Source organism: Brienomyrus brachyistius, chromosome 1 (genome assembly GCF_023856365.1).
Source record: "Brienomyrus brachyistius isolate T26 chromosome 1, BBRACH_0.4, whole genome shotgun sequence".
NCBI lineage: Eukaryota > Metazoa > Chordata > Actinopteri > Osteoglossiformes > Mormyridae > Brienomyrus > Brienomyrus brachyistius.
Window position 1 is genome coordinate 48,563,800 of NC_064533.1, and position 17,885 is coordinate 48,581,684.

The window sequence follows — 17,885 nt, forward strand, 5'->3', positions numbered from 1 at the left end:
CATGGGCTTGGAGGAGCTGGCGTTGATGCCCGCCTAGGGCGTCGCATGGGCTTGGAGGAGCTGGCGTTGATGCCCGCCTAGGGCGTCGCATGGGCTTGGAGGAGCTGGCGTTGATGCCCGCCTAGGGCGCCGCATGGGCTTGGAGGAGCTGGCGTTGATGCTGCCCTGGGGGCGCCGCTTGGGCTAGGAGGAGCTGGCGTTGATGCCCGCCTAGGGCGTCGCATGGGCTAGGAGGAGCTGGCGTTGATGCCCGCCTAGGGCGCCGCATGGGCTTGGAGGAGCTGGCGTTGATGCTCGACTAGGGCGTCGCATGGGCTTGGAGGCGCTGGCGTTGATGCCCGCCTAGGGCGCCGCATGGGCTTGGAGGAGCTGGCGTTGATGCCCGCCTAGGGCGTCGCATGGGCTTGGAGGAGCTGGCGTTGATGCCCGCCTAGGGCGCCGCATGGGCTTGGAGGCGCTGGCGTTGATGCCCGCTTGGGCGCCGCATGGGCTTGGAGGCGCTGGCGTTGATGCCCGCTTGGGCGCCGCATGGGCTAGGAGGCGCTGGCGTTGATGCCCGCCTAGGGCGCCGCATGGGCTAGGAGGAGCTGGCGTTGATGCCCGCCTAGGGCGCCGCTTGGGCTAGGAGGAGCTGGCGTTGATGCTTGCCTAGGGCGCCGCTTGGGCTAGGAGGTGCTGGCGTTGATGCCCGCCTAGGGCGCCGCTTGGGCTAGGAGGCGCTGGCGTTGATGCTCGCCTAGGGCGCCGCTTGGGCTAGGAGGCGTTGGCGTTGATGCCCGCCTAGGGCGCCGCATGGGCTTGGAGGAGCTGGCGTTGATGTTCGCCTAGGGCGCCGCTTGGGCTAGGAGGAGCTGGCGTTGATGCTCGCCTAGGGCGCCGCTTGGGCTAGGAGGCGCTGGCGTTGATGCTCGCCTAGGACGCCGCTTGGGCTAGGAGGCGCTGGCATTGATGCTCGCCTAGGGCGCCGCTTGGGCTAGGAGGCGCTGGCGTTGATGCCCGCCTAGGGCGCCGCATGGGCTTGGAGGAGCTGGCGTTGATGCTCGCCTAGGGCGCCGCTTGGGCTAGGAGGAGCTGGCGTTGATGCCCGCCTAGGGCGCCGCATGGGTTTGGTGCTTTTAGCAACACTCCTTAGCTGGATCATCACCCCGTAAGCTTGTTCCCACCAAAGAAAAACACGCAGGAGCAGGTATTGCAACTAAATCATCTTTATTGAATATTTATTGATCTCTACTGGTTTTTTTTTAATTGGCCAGCACCAATTAATTCACTTTACTTAGTAACTAACACATAGTCAATGATTTATAATCAATAATTCATCAATCAAATAATCAATGTCTTTAAAGTGTGAAATAACATCTTGTAATACGTCTCAACCTGCACCAACACATTCCAAGCCGTACTCAAAAGTCTCTCGGTTCCTTGGAACCCTCCGCCCTTTCACCCCCTTTCCCCTGCCCCTGACTACATGGGTGATGTCCTCATTACTTGAAATTTCTGAATGTAACACATTTTCATCATAAGCCATGTATGCAAATGCTAAATCAACCTGACAGCAGATCTGAGGCAGTCTGACAGCCTTTGGCTTGCTGGCGGTCAACCACTCCTGACACATCCAGATGCTGTGCATTTGCTTTGGAACATCAAGTGACATTTCTTAAAGAAGCTAAATAAAAAAAAAAAGTGATGTAGCCCGTCTTGACTCCACCCTGTTCATTTCTCTTATCGTTTCACTCTGCATCTAATCGTCAGAGTCAGAGTCTCCAGCAACCAGGTGAGCGTGGGCCGCATAGTTGAACGCAGTGAACCTCACGGTCAGCTCACTCCAGTTGTGGAACACTTTCTGGCTGTCCCCAAACTTCACAGTAAAGTGTTTAATGTGGAGACAAGGGCAGTCGATCCCCCGGTACAGCATCATAGAGCCCCACGTCTAGGCAAGAAAAAAAAAGACAATTATCTTTACAGGCCTTCAACAATGGTAGGTTTGGTAACCTTTCTGAGAAGCTCTTTTGAAAATGACTTGTATGGGACAACGTAATACTCAGGAAATCCCCATGAATTAATTAATCATTAAAAAAGTCAACGGCAGTATCATCCATCCATCCATCCATCCATCCATTTTCCAAACCGTTTATCCTACTGGGTCGCGGGGGGGTTCGGAGCCTATCCCGGAAGCAATGGGCAAGAGGCAGGGAACAACCCAGGATGGGGGGGCAGCCCATCGCAGGGCACACTCACACACCATTTACTCACACATGCACACCTACAGGCAATTTAGCGACTCCAATTAGCCTCAGCATGTTTTTGGACTGTGGGGGGAAACCGGAGTACCTGGAGGAAACCCCACGACGACATGGGGAGAACATGCAAACTCCGCACACATGTGACCCAGGCGGAGACTCGAACCCGGGTCCCAGAGGTGTGAGGCAACAGTGCTAACCACTGCACCACCCGCCCCCGGCAGTATCAGTTTTACCAAAATACATATAATGTTGGGGTGACGTCGATGTTTAATTATTTTATGCATCATTATATATTGAACTCAAATTGAATTCAAATTTATTCATATATGGATTTAGTCAAGGACAGTAGTGGATTCTGAGAAAACACTTCAGGTTGAAACTTACAGATCCACAGTCTTTGCAAGCGATGGCGCTGTTTGCTTCAAAGTCCAGTTGCCTTTCCCGAAGTGTTGGGTTTTTTCTGACTGTAAACAATTCCCTATAAATTCAGAGTTTGGAATTATTATGAACTGCTGTAGGTTATCTGGCTGGTGTGTTTTGTATTTTAATTTGTTCAATTCAGAGCTTTGGAGAGACTCACCTGAATTCTTCCGAAACATTCACATGGTGCATGGTTCCTATGATTTCAACATCCATCCCAGAACACACTGCTTTGCTGCAGTTTCGACAGCTGAAACTCACTTCACCAGGATCTAGATTCTGCATTAATTTTTGTTGCTTCTTTTTCTTGCGAACTTTTTTTTCCATTATTGTCTGCAGCTGAAATTCCCTTTTCTGACCAAGTAACAGGAGAATACATTTTTGTTCATCGTTAGACAAATGTGAGAGTGTAGACAATAATTTATAAATGCACGAGTACATAGTTTACATATACAGCTCTGGAAAAAATTAAGAGTCAACTTAAAAAAAAAATCTGCATTGTTAAATCCTGGTTTAACACTGGTTCTGCTGACAGAAGGCTACGCTGTGAGGCAGACTGCTTCCAGGCTCAAAGTTTCTCAGACGGCAGTACACAAGGACAAGGCGAAGCAGGAGACATCGGCAATGACCAAAAACCAGTCAAAGGGCTGAAGCAACGTTCTAATGACAGAGATGACAGTTAACTTATCCGACAGTTTCTCACGAATCATAGGACGACATCAAGTGACCTTCAAAAGGAATGGGAAACATTAAGTGCAGGTGTGAAGTGCACTGCTAGAGCAGTTCGTATCAGGGTCCTAGAAGCAGGACTGAAGTCCCATAAAGCCAGGAAGAAACCCTACATTAATGAGAAACAGAGAAGAAGAAGGCTGCAGTTTGCAAATACATATAAAACAAAAATATTATTCACAGATGGACACCCATAAATTGAGAAATGAGTGAAACAAAAAATTGTGCAGTGGTCTCTTAATTTCTTCCAGAGCTGTATAATTATACACCCAGTGGCTACTTTTGCCTCCAGAACTGCTTTAAGAATAAATGAATTGTGCATAAAAGCAAGGGTTTAGGTGAGGTTAGGGTTTAGGTTAGGTTAGGGTTAAGGTTAGGGTTTTGGTTTAGGTTAGGGTTTAGGTGAGATTTCAACACTCACAGGGACCAAATCAGCCCCAACCCCCCCTAAACACACTATCACTCCCACAATATCAGTAGGGACATGTGCCTACTGTCCAGACCCAAATCCATGCCAATGCATTCATAGAAGCCTTTCTGCACACCACTGTTGACCTGAGCTATTATCTGGTGCTTGTAGTCTTGCTATTAGCTTACTACTTCTGCACAGACCTCTCTCATTAACATAGCGGTCTTGGCCACAGAAATGTAGTTGACTTGCTGTTTTTTGTTCATCACACCATTACCTGTAAATTCTAGAAACTGCACTGTACAGACATCCCTGGAGGGTGGTTATTTTTCAGATGCTGGAACCACCACGTCTGGCACCAACAATCACATAATTTACAAAATTGCTTGGATAATGCATCATAGCCATTTTCACGCTTAACCACAGAGTAAGTGAACCTCTCAGCCTTGTCAACAAGCAGGGGTTCTAGATAAATTGGTCACTGAGTTGACATGTACACTATATAGCCAAAAATATCTCATTCTGAAACCAGGGGTATGAATATTAAGTTTGTTCATTCTTAATAACCTCTGCTCTTCTAGGAAGACTCTCCATTAGATTTTGGAACATTGCAGGAGGGATTTGTTGCCATTCAGGTTGACTCGCATGTTAGCTCATGTGACCAAACGCTTCACAGCTGAACTTCCTCCCAGATGTTTCGAGCTTCACTATCACCTCACCTACGGTTGACCAAAGCAGCTCTAGCAGGACAGAAAAGCGGCGAAGTGACTTGTCGGAAAGACGGGGTCCTATGATGGTGCCAAGCGGAACGTCTCATTTGCACAACCACCCATTCCGCTGCTAATGTTTGTTGCAGGAGATTGTCTGTCATAGGTGTGACTCAAATAAGCAATTCCACTAATTAATGGGGAGTGTCCACATACGTTTGGCTATATAATGAAACAATGTCATTCAGGATAATAAAACTCTTTTGATTCTCCTTCTGATCCAGTACCAGCTTACATACTGTGCAGTTTCAGAACATACCTTTCTCTCATATTCCGCTTGATCTATTTTCTGGATTTTCTCGATGGCTTTGCCCATCATATTCTCCCGAAACTCGTTCACAGTTTCCCGCTCAGCCACCCCAGATCCTTCAACTTGCACTACAGTGTAGCTGCTGTCCTCTGCTCTTCCACGCCCTCTGGCCTGAAGAAAATGTGAAACACAACAAACAAAATATGTAAAACCTCATAAATGACAAAATGATACCCAATTCATTGTGGTGATAAGTCGCAAAACTGAAACTGACAATCATATAATGTTGCTTTTTTTCACATTTTTGTTTATTTTGCTTTTCATATACAGTACGACCGTCTAATACTTAAGAAGAAGAAGATGATCACAGGATCTCTGTAAACCCTATTGTCTTGTGTTGATGGAAAGTCTGAAGAAACAGGAAAAAGCTTTAATGAACTTTGTTTGAAATAATATCTTCCCTATGAGATGCTGAATGGATTTGATTAATAAAGTTTCCAGTCTTCCAAATATTCCAGTTTTTGGTTAAGGTTGAAATGGGAGGTACTTGTCCTAAAGGTTTTTTCTGGCAGTACATCATTGGCTTTGTGTTAGATCACTCACCTGAATCATAGCGCCCTCATTGGTCACCAGGCAGTAACGGATGACAATATTAGACTCTGGGAAGTCCAAGCCCTCTTCGGCGACGGATGTAGCGATTAGTAAGTTGATCTCGCCTGTGTGGAACTTCGCCAAAACTTCCTTTTGCTCTTTCTGTTCAATAGAGAATAACAGTGACAAAGAAGTGAAAATAATAATGTGTTTACTTCCGTCGTTGCCTTTTGAATGTTTTACTGATTTGACTCACAGGAGTCATTGGTTTGACGATGCTCTGGTCTCCCCCTCCAATCAGGTGGCTCGCTCGTACTCCGACCTCCTCAAACTTGCTGTTCTCCTGGATCCACTGGCTCAGGGCAATGGCGCTGAGGCGCGTCTTGGTGAAAACGATGCCCCTCGCCTCTACTCTGCCAGTGAACTCCCGCAAGATGATCGTCTTCAGCTCGGCGAGAGTTTTGTTTTCGTACTCAGGGTGCTTTGCCAGCTCTTGCAGCTTTGCCTGGTTATCTTGACACAACACAAAACAAGACGACATTTAGGGCAAACAGCCGGGAATGAGTCACGTTCATGATGTCTACAAAGGGCCAAGATTCACTGGGAAACACGTGCTGCTGTTAGATGAATACCTCTGAACAACTGAAAGAGGAACCTATCCGTGTCTGTGATCTGAACGGGCACCTCTTCTGGAGCCATCTTCTTCTCAGACTCCTCACTGTAGAACTTCTCGAGGAAGCTGCAGGCATCTGACATCCGTATGGTGTTGCTCTGGTGGAGGGCCTCATTGTACTGCCGGAGGTGTGCAGCGCAAACCCGCACTTTCCGGTTTTCCTCTTTTGCCGCTGTGCGGGGGAATGACAGATCTTCAGTAGCCTGGTTTAGCACGGGAATGACTCTGCGAGCGTGAACACGAGCTACTGTGCGAATAAAATTTGTTCTTGCGACAGAGAACAGATCTGAGAGTCAAAGGGGACTGGGTAGATGGGACGCCCCCCAGGATATGATAGGTGCACACAAGAAAAACACAAACAAACAAGAACTAGAGAACTACTCCAGAACTCTCTTCTTCTACACACTTCCATAATACTGCTACCATCTTATATCATGCGAACGGAGGGGCTTTAAACCATGACCCTACCTTTTAAAGTGTGACAGGAACACTTATGAAGCCATTGCATAGATCACAACAGATCACAGATCTTCACTGCATTATATACCCACCATTCTGCTCTTTCTGGACCACCCACTGCTCATAGTTCTGTGTACCCAGCTCACAGGAGGGGTCCAGGTTGGCATGTGTGTGGATGGCATTCATGATGCCTTTAATGACATCACCAAAGGGGTCCTGAAATGCACAGGGACAGGGCTCTCAGATACTGCACATGCATACAGTGCACCTCGCCTATCAGTGTGGAACTACAGGGCCACATAGCTATTGAGATACGAGACCCATGTGACCTTATAACCGTTCCTATCCTGGTTTAAATATGATGCAGTAGGGTGTAAATATGACATAACACTATTAAAATACCATCCATCCCAGTTCTGCTACATTTTTACCGTAGAGGCATTAGAAGTACCACAGAAGAATGATGGGAAATAAAAGCTGTTGTCTAATGTGAACCTTGTAGTTAGATGCAGGCGGCCTTTTGGGAAGAGCCCATAGGTTTTCTTAGAGGAGGGTGCAGTCTACATTCCTGATGTCAAGATTACATCTGAGAAGATGGGAGTGAATTCCGAGGTTTTGAATACAGCCAGATGTGGATAGCGGCAGTGACCAGCGAAATGTAAACACTGCCGTGGGTGTAGATACCTCTTTCCTTTCTGCAGCGGTCGCAATCCTCTTGTATGGCTCCTTCCTGTGTTCTCCCAGGGAGCTGGTCATGATTCGGAATGCGTCCAAATTGGCACATATCTGTCGAGAAATGGAGTGCGTGAGAAACACTCTCGCGCTAAGCTAGTGGACCATGGATGGTGCCCCATCTTTACTTCCCCAACAGATCTATGCATCCACTGCTTCTGGCATCATGCTGGTCCTTAGAAACTGTCAGATGTTAGTCAGCTGCTGCCACGTTTGTCCAGTTCTCTTACAGTAAGGGTGGTTATGAAACTGTTTTGGCATTAGCTTGGGAGAGGAGGGTGGAAAAAAAAGATTTAATACAAGAAGCAGTGTTGCGTAACTGCTTTTTGTTGGGTGTTTATTTAAATTGTTTTCTTGTCTCCTTCTATTTGTTATTTGTACTTTATGAACAATCTACCAACTAGACTCAAGGCCTGTATGGAGTTACTCAGCACTTAAATCCTTTAGAAGAATGTGCTAAATAAGCGATGTTCAATATTCGACACTTGGCTTCAGGGAATTGTGGGCACTGTGTGGTTTATGGCTCAGGGGAACCACAGGAGACAGGCGGAGAACCAGTAGGGGTGTGGGTTTTGCTGGGTGGAGGTAAGCAGAGTATAGACTTAATGAGACAGGAAATGAGGCTATGGGGGCAAGGGAGTGAAAGACTGAGGAGAGAAAATGGGGGAGGGAATGAGTTTGAAGGGGGATGGGGGTGGGAATGAGTGTGCAGGGGAGAAGAAGGAGTATTCACTTGGAGGATGTGCTCCACAGCTTTGTCTACGGTTTTGGCCTCCCCCACGCCGGGCGAGGCCGTGAGCCCCAGGATCTGTGGGAGGGGCATCGGGGCGTTCTGCTCCTTCACAAGCTTCTCGTTCTTGATCTTCTGCTTCAGGTAGCGGAACATGATCTGGCTGTAGACGCTGCCTTTCTGCGTGTGGTGGCACTCGTCGATCACGGCCATGGAGAAATCTGGGAAGGCAGCAAGAAGACAGCGGTGCCTGGATGGTCATAGACCCGAGGGAGTAGCTTAGAGATGCTGCAATCTGTAGCGTTAGATAACAGTTCACTTGTAGCGGAGGGACAGATGCATCGTATTAGTAGTAATGGCAGTAAAACCTCTGTGGAAAAACTCCATATCATTGCCAGCACTGGAGGAACAGGAGACAGGCTTGTCATGAAGATCTGATGCTTTCTGAGCATACTAACATTTTCTCAGTGTTTTTCACAGTTTAGAGCAAACCCACTGTACAGACTTAACTGTATAGACTCATAGCTGATTGTTAAACAATGGTTCTTCTAAAAATGTTTAGGCTCCAAATAAATAGTTATGGTTTTTAAAAAATACAAATGCCAGTTTTTTTTTTTTTTTAAAGGAGGTCTGCCTGGGCCTTTTGAACAAACTGTACCAAGCTTGATTACCCAGGGCCTTGCAAAATTTTGACAGATGTAGCATTTGGATTCATGTCATTGACAGCAGTTCTTGAAGCACAGTTTTAAAATATATATAATCACTGGAGACCATCCCTCGAAACAAGGGCAGGGAAGAATGCAAATCGAGTTTCGTTTCCTGGTAAATGTTCAAACGGCACATTTCCAAAGATCAGCCCCAGAGGCAAAGAGTGGAAAAAACAGCCAGAGCTTAAGCATTCAATCTCCTGCTTGGCCAGTGACAGTGTCTCCCATGTGAATTGCGCTGCTCTCACACTGATGACTTGAACAGAAGTGGGGTCTGAGCGTTTTAACGAACAGCACATGTTACGGCTGATGGGAATTCCACTCTGGGCTGGATACTGCCAGCACGACCAACCAACTGGGAGAACTGATGGGTTTTGACAGAAATGCAGCCCGTCAAATGTTGGGGGTGTGGGGGGAGTTCTGTCTTACGCTTTCATCTGTGTATGTGCCTTCCCCAACTTCACATGGACGTCACATTATGGATAACAGGGACAGAATTAAAGGACACCATATACAGGGTGCTCCATGACTGCTCTCAGTTTCCTTACAGAAATACTTATTCTTGCACTCAGAATACAGTGCTACAAATTTAGATTTACCTTTACCGCATTATATAAAGACCAAAACCGATGCATTGCAAGATGCATGGTGTTACTGTACCCAAATAAATGGTTTATGAATGGTTAATAATCTGGTTATTAATTGGGTTGTAACACTTTGTAAATTATTAAGACAATTTTAAACAGGTTATAACCGTTTTTTTTTTATTAATAAGTTTACCATTTACAAGTGGCAAAAAGGAGAGTTATTGTAAAGTGGTACCATATTATCTGTAATAGATTCTGAATTTCCTGAGTGCATGTAAAAGCCCGATTTTGTCCTAGAGCATATTACTGCAGCCTGATTCTCTCTCTTTCTCTCAAAAACAACATATTTCTACATGAGAAGTATCATAAAATTCCCCAAATTCCAACTCCGAGTCCTCTGGTGCAGTGGGCTGTTTCATCTTAGTCAAGGGACTTTATTCAGCCTTCTGTGTCTGATTATGTCCATCTGGGCAAGAGCAGAGTAATATAACTGAATGACTGCATTTTACAGATGATGTATATTACCTGACAGGTTAACTCCTTCATCTCTGCTCTTTTCTGCCTTTTCCAGAAAGTTCTCCAGAATTTGGGCCGTGCAGATTATGATGTCATTCTTCTTGACGATTTCGGGAAAGGATATTTTGAGCTGAGAATCTCCGCTGACCTTCTCCACGCGGTACTGGCCTTTCAGGTACTTCCCAAACTCTTTGGTGTAGTGCTGCTCCACCAGGGGTACCTATTAAGGATGGAACAGCGCTAAACAAACAAACATCCCAACAATATGTGGATAACTTTACACACCCCTGTCGTAGAGGAATACTTCTACAGATTGGCTTCCTTGCTTTGGGTGGATATGTTTTTCCATGAGGAAGATGCAGCCAGAAACGTGACTGACACACACTGCCTCCAGCATCACGATGACCGGTGGGGTCACCTTTTAAGGTAATGACTCTGTATACCTTGTTAACCAGGACGACGACTTTCCCTGGTCGCTTCTCCTGTCTGCAGCCGTCCAGATGCTCCTTGGTGATGTAAACGGCGACTCTGGTTTTACCGCTTCCCGTCGGGAGGCATACGATGATGTTCTTCCCCTCCAGGGCCGGGCGGGCGACCTCCCTCTGATATGGCCGGAGGACTATCTCGGTATCCCTGCCAGCCCCAGTCATGGCGCCACTTTCGGCGCAGTCTGCAAGGCGAGCAGGATGCCAAGTCGTGAGCGTGGTCTGCACCGGATACGCCAGGGTCTGTCGTGTCTGTCGGGTCTGTCGGGTCTGTCGTGTCTGTCGGGTCTGTCGTGTCTGTCGGGTCTGTCGTGTCTGTCGTGTCTGTCGTGTCTGTCGTGTCTGGTCAGCCTCTGATTTCACAAATAGAGTTTTGCGCCGTGAACTTTGTTTTGATGTTAAAACGACCTCCGCTATGAGGATTTCAAAGTTCAAATGCTCTAATTTACACCTGCGGGGCACAAAACCTCAGCCCTACCTGGGGTGTAGCGCCCTCCATACTAGCCTCAGCACTTCATCAGGTTTACATTTCGATGTAGCTCATTCATCCACAACAACTTGCCATTTTAGGCCGAGTTTCTGGAGTGACACCAGCAAAGTACACTGGTAACGAGTAACACAAAGCCCCCATCCCAGTCCCAGCCATGGGATTTAAATTGACTAATTTTGTGTTACAAGACCATATGAGTAACGTTTACTGGTAACACTGTAGTTACAGTTATGTAGGCGTATGGTAAAACTATGAAAAACGCCACACTGAAAACCTTTCATGAGTGCTAAAGAGAAATAAACATACTTGATCGTATGTTATTATTTGCACATTTTACAGTATATGAGCAGCAAACAATACACATTAGAGAAGGGAGGCTTTTCAGATAATATTTGGGGGATTTCAAAAGTTAGGTTGTGGTCCAGAGCTACAGTGAGATGGTGTGGAACAACAGTCACGCTGCTAAGCGAAAGGGACCATTGTGTTCCTAGTGAGAATGATGATGAGCGAAGAGACGTGAAGAGACAAGAGCAGGAAAGCATGTAGACACACTGACACAGACACACTCAGCTTTGTAATTGTATCTTTGTGGGGACTCGCCATTCATTTCTATGGGGAAAACTCTAATCCCAACATGCCGACCTTAACCGCTTCCCAGCCCTAACCTCAAAGATAAGTAAGCACACTAAACACAAGTCTTTTGGCATTTTTAGTTTTTTGATTGAATTCACAGATTTTTGTGGGGATCCGCAATGTCAAAATAAGTTATCACATTGTGGGATCCCCACAAGGTAACATAAACATAATCCACACACACACACACACACACACTGCTGCCTGCTGTACCAGTTGGAGATCTTGCGTAAAATGTGTAGTTTCAGGAGGTTAAAAGTGAGCACTTTAGCTTGCTAGCACATAATAAAATTATGTGTGATGGATAAAGACAAAGTTATTCCTGTTTATTCTGCAACAGAGGGAGGGGGGGCACTGAGGGTGGCCGATTATATAGCACATTGCAATGACAATTCTAGTTTATTGCTTTTCACAAAAGTGAAATTAAAGCTCTTGTGTTTATTAAGTTCTCTTTGTTGATATTATTAATTTACATTTCACAGTAAAACAAATGTTATAAATTTTACAATTCCGGCGGAGGGGGAGTTGGGAGACCCAATGTAGTTTTTTATTTTAATGGAGTCCCTAGAATCGCCTCTGACCACAGTGAGTATAACACAATACTTAAGGACTGGGAGAATATTTTGTAGAGAGAAAAAATAAATAAAAATGAACTTTACGGAGGACAGACGTTACTACTAATTACAGCAATTTCTTGGGTTGTAAACCAGAAAGGGGGTGCTTTCCTTTTATTCTCAGTAAAACCGAAATTAACGAGCAACCAAAATCGGAAATTTCCCGTCAGCTGGGGAGACCATCTGCTGAGTGGTGGGCTGATGCTGTGCAGTGAAACTAAAGGCCGGCGAGCAGAACATCTTAAAAGCTCAACAAATAACAGGCTGCTGTATATTGACATGGTAGTGGCATAACTGTCCCATCTCACTTATGCCGGATTTCCTTGGCAAACAGACAGGCAACCGGTTTTATCCAGTGCATCTTACTAAGGCCGACGTGACAGTGACTGAGCTGTGTTTGCAGTGGCTTATGGGCGTTATTTTAAACACATTCCGTGTTTTATTGGAGTACCTTAACCTGTAGCCAGGTCATGCTGAAACTACAGACGCTGTGGAAAACACAGAGCTCTTCGTGTTCAAATATATTTTACGGATATGCGGTCATCCTTCCTGCATTATGTTTTTCCATGGCTGCTTAAAGCTGTTTGCGTTTTTTTCCCCTATTTCTGAAAGCAAAGCCTTGAGCCGTAAACATGCGCTTCATACGTTATACGCTATAAAAATTTTGCAGATATTTCCCGTCATCACAATTCCGGCTCCAGGGAAATATCCCGTTTAAAATGTGCATGTGGCGTACAGTGTAATTATATCGGAAACTAAAAATGTGTTAAATGATAAGAAAAGCAGGGTTATTTCCATTTACATAAAATAGTTTCTTATTCTCAGTGTCTTCTTCTTGTAATTTTGCATGAAAGATGTCAGACCTACTAGTGCAAAAATTAAATTAAATACGGGCCCAGCAAATACACAAACCGACCGATTTCTTCGTTTAAACCACATATGTTTGTAATTTTGGGGACTGGCTCCACTTTTATTTTTTTTTTACCTTCAGGAGACAGATGGAAAATACTGCTGTCTGAGCGCTTTAGGGCAAACCCACAAGCGCCTACGGAGTGTTTCCACTCACTCGCCTCAAACCTCGACCAAAAGTTCACAGGTGATGAGAGAGCTTGGTCATTTCCTACATTCACTCACTAGACCCAAGAATTATATTTATGATGTCGTTAGTAAGGTTAATTATTTAGTAAACCTGCACCCGTGTTTATATGATTATTTCCGTTTCACACATTTACCGAAACACTCTTGGTTTATGTATTATTTTAGAAAATTACAACAAAACAGGTCCACTTGGGAGAAAACTATATACTAATTAATAACTAAATATCCAGACTAGGCATAAATGCAACATTACTTTCACATAAGCCCCTGCACTAGTTATCTGTATATTCTTGCTTACATTGTTATCCACTCCTTCGCCTTTCCTCATTCCTGAAGTGCACGAGCCGGTTCATCGACAGACTCCGTGCCTGACAGAATTGAATGTGCATGAGCATAGCCTACTGCCGTCCACTTCTCCATAAGTCAGAGGCCAAGGATGAACGCACGCATGCCACCCATACAAAGTATTCAAAACTGCATGTTAAAATGACATTTGCCTACCGGGTGTTCGCCGATTCGACTCATTCAAGGTCAATCCCAATGGAGACGCACTGAGGGACTCACCGCCAGAACTATAAAGGTCCGAGTCTGAAGCAAAATATATATTTCACAGTTAACTTACTGCAGGTTATTTTACATATACAACATTACACTTTGTATACAAGCTTGAACTGGTATATACTGATCGCTGAAATACATTTCCCACAGTGCCCGAAACCCAGTCCAAGTTTAGACTTCCGACTTCCTGACTGATTTTAATGTAACAAATGTAAAAAAACATATCAAAACATACGTAAAAATATAGCAATACGTAAAAATGAAATGTATTGAAAATATGTACATATTCGATCTGTAGTATATAGCCTAGCATATTACATATTTGCAGAATATTGGCTTCTACCCCGACATGCTTTTAACATATTCATCTTTTTAAGCAGTTGTTTGGAATTTCAATTTTTAATTCTTTTAATGTTTACAGAAGATATTCACAATTCATAAACTCTAAGGGGAAATCATTTTCGTCTAATTGTGAAGCAAATGACCCAACAGCACCCCCTTCTGATAGTTTAAAATATAACTTTACTTAAATATGATTTACTCGAAGGAAATAATTGCTTTTAATGAACTGCTGAAATGAAGCTAATCATGAAAAAATATGGTAATATAATTATAAAAATATATAAAAACAATTAAAAATAATTTTCTAAGCATTCCTACCTAACGAGTTCGCAGGATGGGCATCAGTAGATCCATTCAGTGTAGTGTCGCAGCTGGAGTTGTCCAAACTTGTGTTTAAAGTTTCTTCTCCATTGTTAGTGCATTCTCTTACACTCTGGTCATTATCGTTATCATTTTTCTTAAGGTCTGGCTCATGCGTCATCGCCTCAGGTTTGACATTCCCCTCACAAACGGAATCTAGAGGGCCCAAATTAATAAGTGTTCAAGAAGGAATAAAAAAAATGCCAAAATGGGTACCAAAATGCAGGCAAGGCCTTTAATACAATGCAACATTCCAATAGTACTCTTACCATTGTGATTTTCGGTGGATTCAAGTCCAGTGAGTTCGTGGACCAAATCGAAATGCTCTGTTTGTCTCAAAACATCCAAAAATGTAGAAAACCATCCAGGCGGCTTCTGCACAATTTTTCTGAGGAGTTCTCGGGCTCCTGTTCTGTTTCCATAGTTTGTACATGCTGCCATAACCTAGAACAATATACAACAGATTGGAATTGGATCATAATGCAAGCTTACTGATCACTGTTTTAAAAGTAAATGGGATAAAGTAGGCCAGTGGTTCTCAACTCGGTCCTCAGGCCCCACTGCCATGCTTGTTTTCCAGCTATCCCTGCCCTACACACTGCTGATTACCTGGATCAGGTGTGTTCAGTCGATCAGAAACTGAAAGACAGCTGGGGCAGGGATAGCAGGAAAACAAGCAGGGCAGTGGAGCCCGAGGACCAACTTTGAGAACCACTGCAGTAGGCCTATATAATATTCCATCATGAACTTTAACGCTGCTCTTTCCTTACCTTAGGCTGCCCCCATCTGGTTAACATTGTGAATTACCTTTAAACATCCATCCATCTATGTTCTACCCTTATCAAGGGGTCACTAAAAGTTAACATGTAAACCACCACCAGAGGCGCCACTAGGCTGGGACATTTTGGGCTAAAACCTCGAATTAATTCAAAGGAGCCTTGAATGATTTCTTGCTTAGCCGGATAATTTATTGGATTTAAGGTACCCCAGTTTAAATGGACTTTATCTTTGTTCATTTACATTTGGCCCAGACTGCCTTAAATCCGGCAGTTCATCCAGCTAAGTGAGAAATCTGGGGGCTATTCCATGTTATCCTACTGGACAGTTACCACGTTCGGCTTAAGATATTCAGCTAACTGGAAAATCCTGCTTTGTGGAATATCCCTCAGCATTTCTCAGTCAGTTGTATTAACTTAAGCTAGAAGTCTGGATTGTCCAATAGAAATGTTCCTTACCTAAACTATTATTGAACAATCATGACTTCTAGCTTAAGTTAACCCAGCTAATGGAGAAATCCTGCTTCGTGGAACACCCCCCAACTTCATGATACAGTCCCAGTTTGAGAACCGGGGATAAATCCCAGATGACTTAAGATCCTAGCAACACCACTTTAAACCACTGTATGCAATATACGTTAACATGTGAAGAGGATTTAGATAATGAGACCAATGTAAGTCATTTCTTTGATTTTGCCAAGTTCAACGTGTCATTGTGTCAACAAGGGTGGATCTTTTGCTTCACTTCTGTAACCAATCACAGTCTTCACTGTATGACATCCACATATTGGTCCATTTTTTTCTCATTTTCAAACTCAAGGCTTCCAGCTATTCAGTCACCAGGGGTGCCGTTAACCAGGTTGGTTAACATAAGCCAGAAGTTTTGATTGTCCAATAGGAATTATCCTTATCAAAACTTATCCTTATCCTGAGTTCCCCTGCTGCGTTAATTGGACAATCACGACTTTTAGTTTAAGTTAACCCAGCGGAGATACCCTGCATCATGTTACATCCCCTCCTTTCTGGCCTGGGGTAGTATGTGGTTCAGCAGGCTAAGCCTCTGTGCTTGTGATCTTAAGGTTATTAAGTCTTATTATTTTTGTTGTTATTATCATCATAATGAAATAAAGACACTCCCATATATTACTCCATACAGCCTTTGTAGGCAAGTATATTTCTAAATTTTGTATCAATGACATACACAATAAAACTGTTACATTATATGTGTACCTTGCTAATGCCTTAACGGAAAATACTGGTTTTAATTAACATGGTGATGTCATACATTGAAGACTCGTATTGGCTGAAAAAGGGAAACACGAGTCCCTTTCTTCCTGATCCAGGGACGAGTCGAACTTGTCAAAATCAGGGCGTGTTTATATATAACCTACATATATAGGACTTTACATACATATAGATAAACGACAATAGCAGCAAAAATAAATATCATTTTTAATAATAGTTGCACATGCATTAAACTCACAATGCAACCACACCGCGTTTTTATATTCTAAGGTAAATAATCGTAAAAAATACAAGTACTGGTTTGTTGATACATCTCATATTCAATTCCCAATATCAGAATAAACACAACAGCAAAACTAAACTGCTTCATATCGTAACCAGGCATACGCACAAACATTTCAGCGGATGTTGAAATATCAAATAATGTATTTAATTGGTTTAATTTTTATCCACTTACAATTTCCTTGTCATCTTCAGTCAAAATGTTTTGTGCAAAACTCATTGTACAGACGTCAGGTGTTTTAATCTCCTGAAGACTGGGAGCGAGGAGATCAATCAGTTTAACGCAGTAATCATTTACAGCCTCCGACGAAGCACTAGGTAGATTTTCTGTTTCCATGTACATGGCAGCATGTTGGCATCCAGCAGCATTAAGTGCGTCAGTAAGTTCTCTATACCAGCCGGGTGGCCGGGGACCTTTATGAATCGTATCGATTAAAAGGTCCACTGCTAATTGGTTGCTTTCCTTTTTCGCTTTATTTAAGATTAAATCTTTCTGATCACGCTCAATGAAAGTCAAACGATCTAAAACAGGTTCGATTTGAATCAGAGACCTAAGTCTATTACGAAAACAGTCATATATAAGCCAAAGGAATACTTCATCCGCCGAACTCTCCATTGTCGTGTTGCTGTTTTCTGCGTATAGGAGAAATGCGTATTACCATTAAAGTCTGCTCGCGAAATGAAATGATGTCCCTGCAAACATAAGCTATGCAGGCCTACAACATCATAGGCTATATAAGTTTCGGTTTTCCTTTCGTTTTAGATCCCTAACCTCACCCAAGTGTAGAAAGCAATAAAATTAGCGTGGGCTTTCCCTTACATTCAATGTAATCCATTTATTTGTTTGTTTGCTAGTCCTTACGCATAGTTTACGTAAAGTGAAATTATGTTTTTCAGTTTCCCTTGAAGATCCAAGGAAGTAGAGTCTTATTTAAAACGCAGCACGAAGGTCACATGACAGTATATATACAGTAGTCAAATCAGTGTATAAAAACACAAAATTATATAGAACTATTCCAAACATAACTATTGTCATATTAAGCAATACTAGTGCAAAATGTAACCTTAATATACAACTCAATACAGACGTTTTCAATCCCAAATGAGAATAAAATGTTACAGTTCATGCATAAAAGCCTGTTTCTATTGGATGACCCGACAATCAGTCACTGACTTCCGCTTTAAGTGATAG

The 17,885-nt window shown here is 43.7% G+C and overlaps 1 protein-coding gene across 1 annotated transcript; it reads right to left on the reverse strand.

Annotated features, from left to right (window-relative positions):
* Nucleotides 1-1,189: 1,189 nt before the first annotated feature.
* Nucleotides 1,190-17,772, reverse strand: ifih1 (interferon induced with helicase C domain 1). The gene is made up of 16 exons (XM_048991003.1): nucleotides 16,869-17,772; nucleotides 14,660-14,834; nucleotides 14,349-14,546; nucleotides 13,632-13,718; nucleotides 10,254-10,480; nucleotides 9,820-10,030; nucleotides 8,004-8,221; nucleotides 7,223-7,324; nucleotides 6,631-6,754; nucleotides 6,039-6,251; nucleotides 5,663-5,919; nucleotides 5,419-5,568; nucleotides 4,825-4,986; nucleotides 2,821-3,014; nucleotides 2,625-2,718; nucleotides 1,190-1,927 (listed from the first exon to the last, which is right to left on the reverse strand). Exons 1-16 carry the CDS (start codon nucleotides 17,307-17,309, stop codon nucleotides 1,739-1,741), a joined length of 3,042 nt encoding a protein of 1,013 aa, XP_048846960.1. The 5' UTR covers nucleotides 17,310-17,772; the 3' UTR covers nucleotides 1,190-1,738.
* Between the last annotated feature and the right edge of the window lie 113 nt (nucleotides 17,773-17,885).

Excerpts from the sequence above, each read along its gene's own strand:
- ifih1 (XM_048991003.1), bottom strand. The coding sequence starts at position 17,309 with ATGGAGAGTTCGGCGGATGAAGTATTCCTTTGGCTTATATATGACTGT. Across the intron at positions 6,252-6,630 it reads GGTCCAGAAAGAGCAGAATG|CGGCAAAAGAGGAAAACCGG; the intron begins GTGGGTATATAA and ends TCCCCCGCACAG. Across the intron at positions 3,015-4,824 it reads AAGCGGAATATGAGAGAAAG|AAAAGGGAATTTCAGCTGCA; the intron begins GTATGTTCTGAA and ends TTACTTGGTCAG.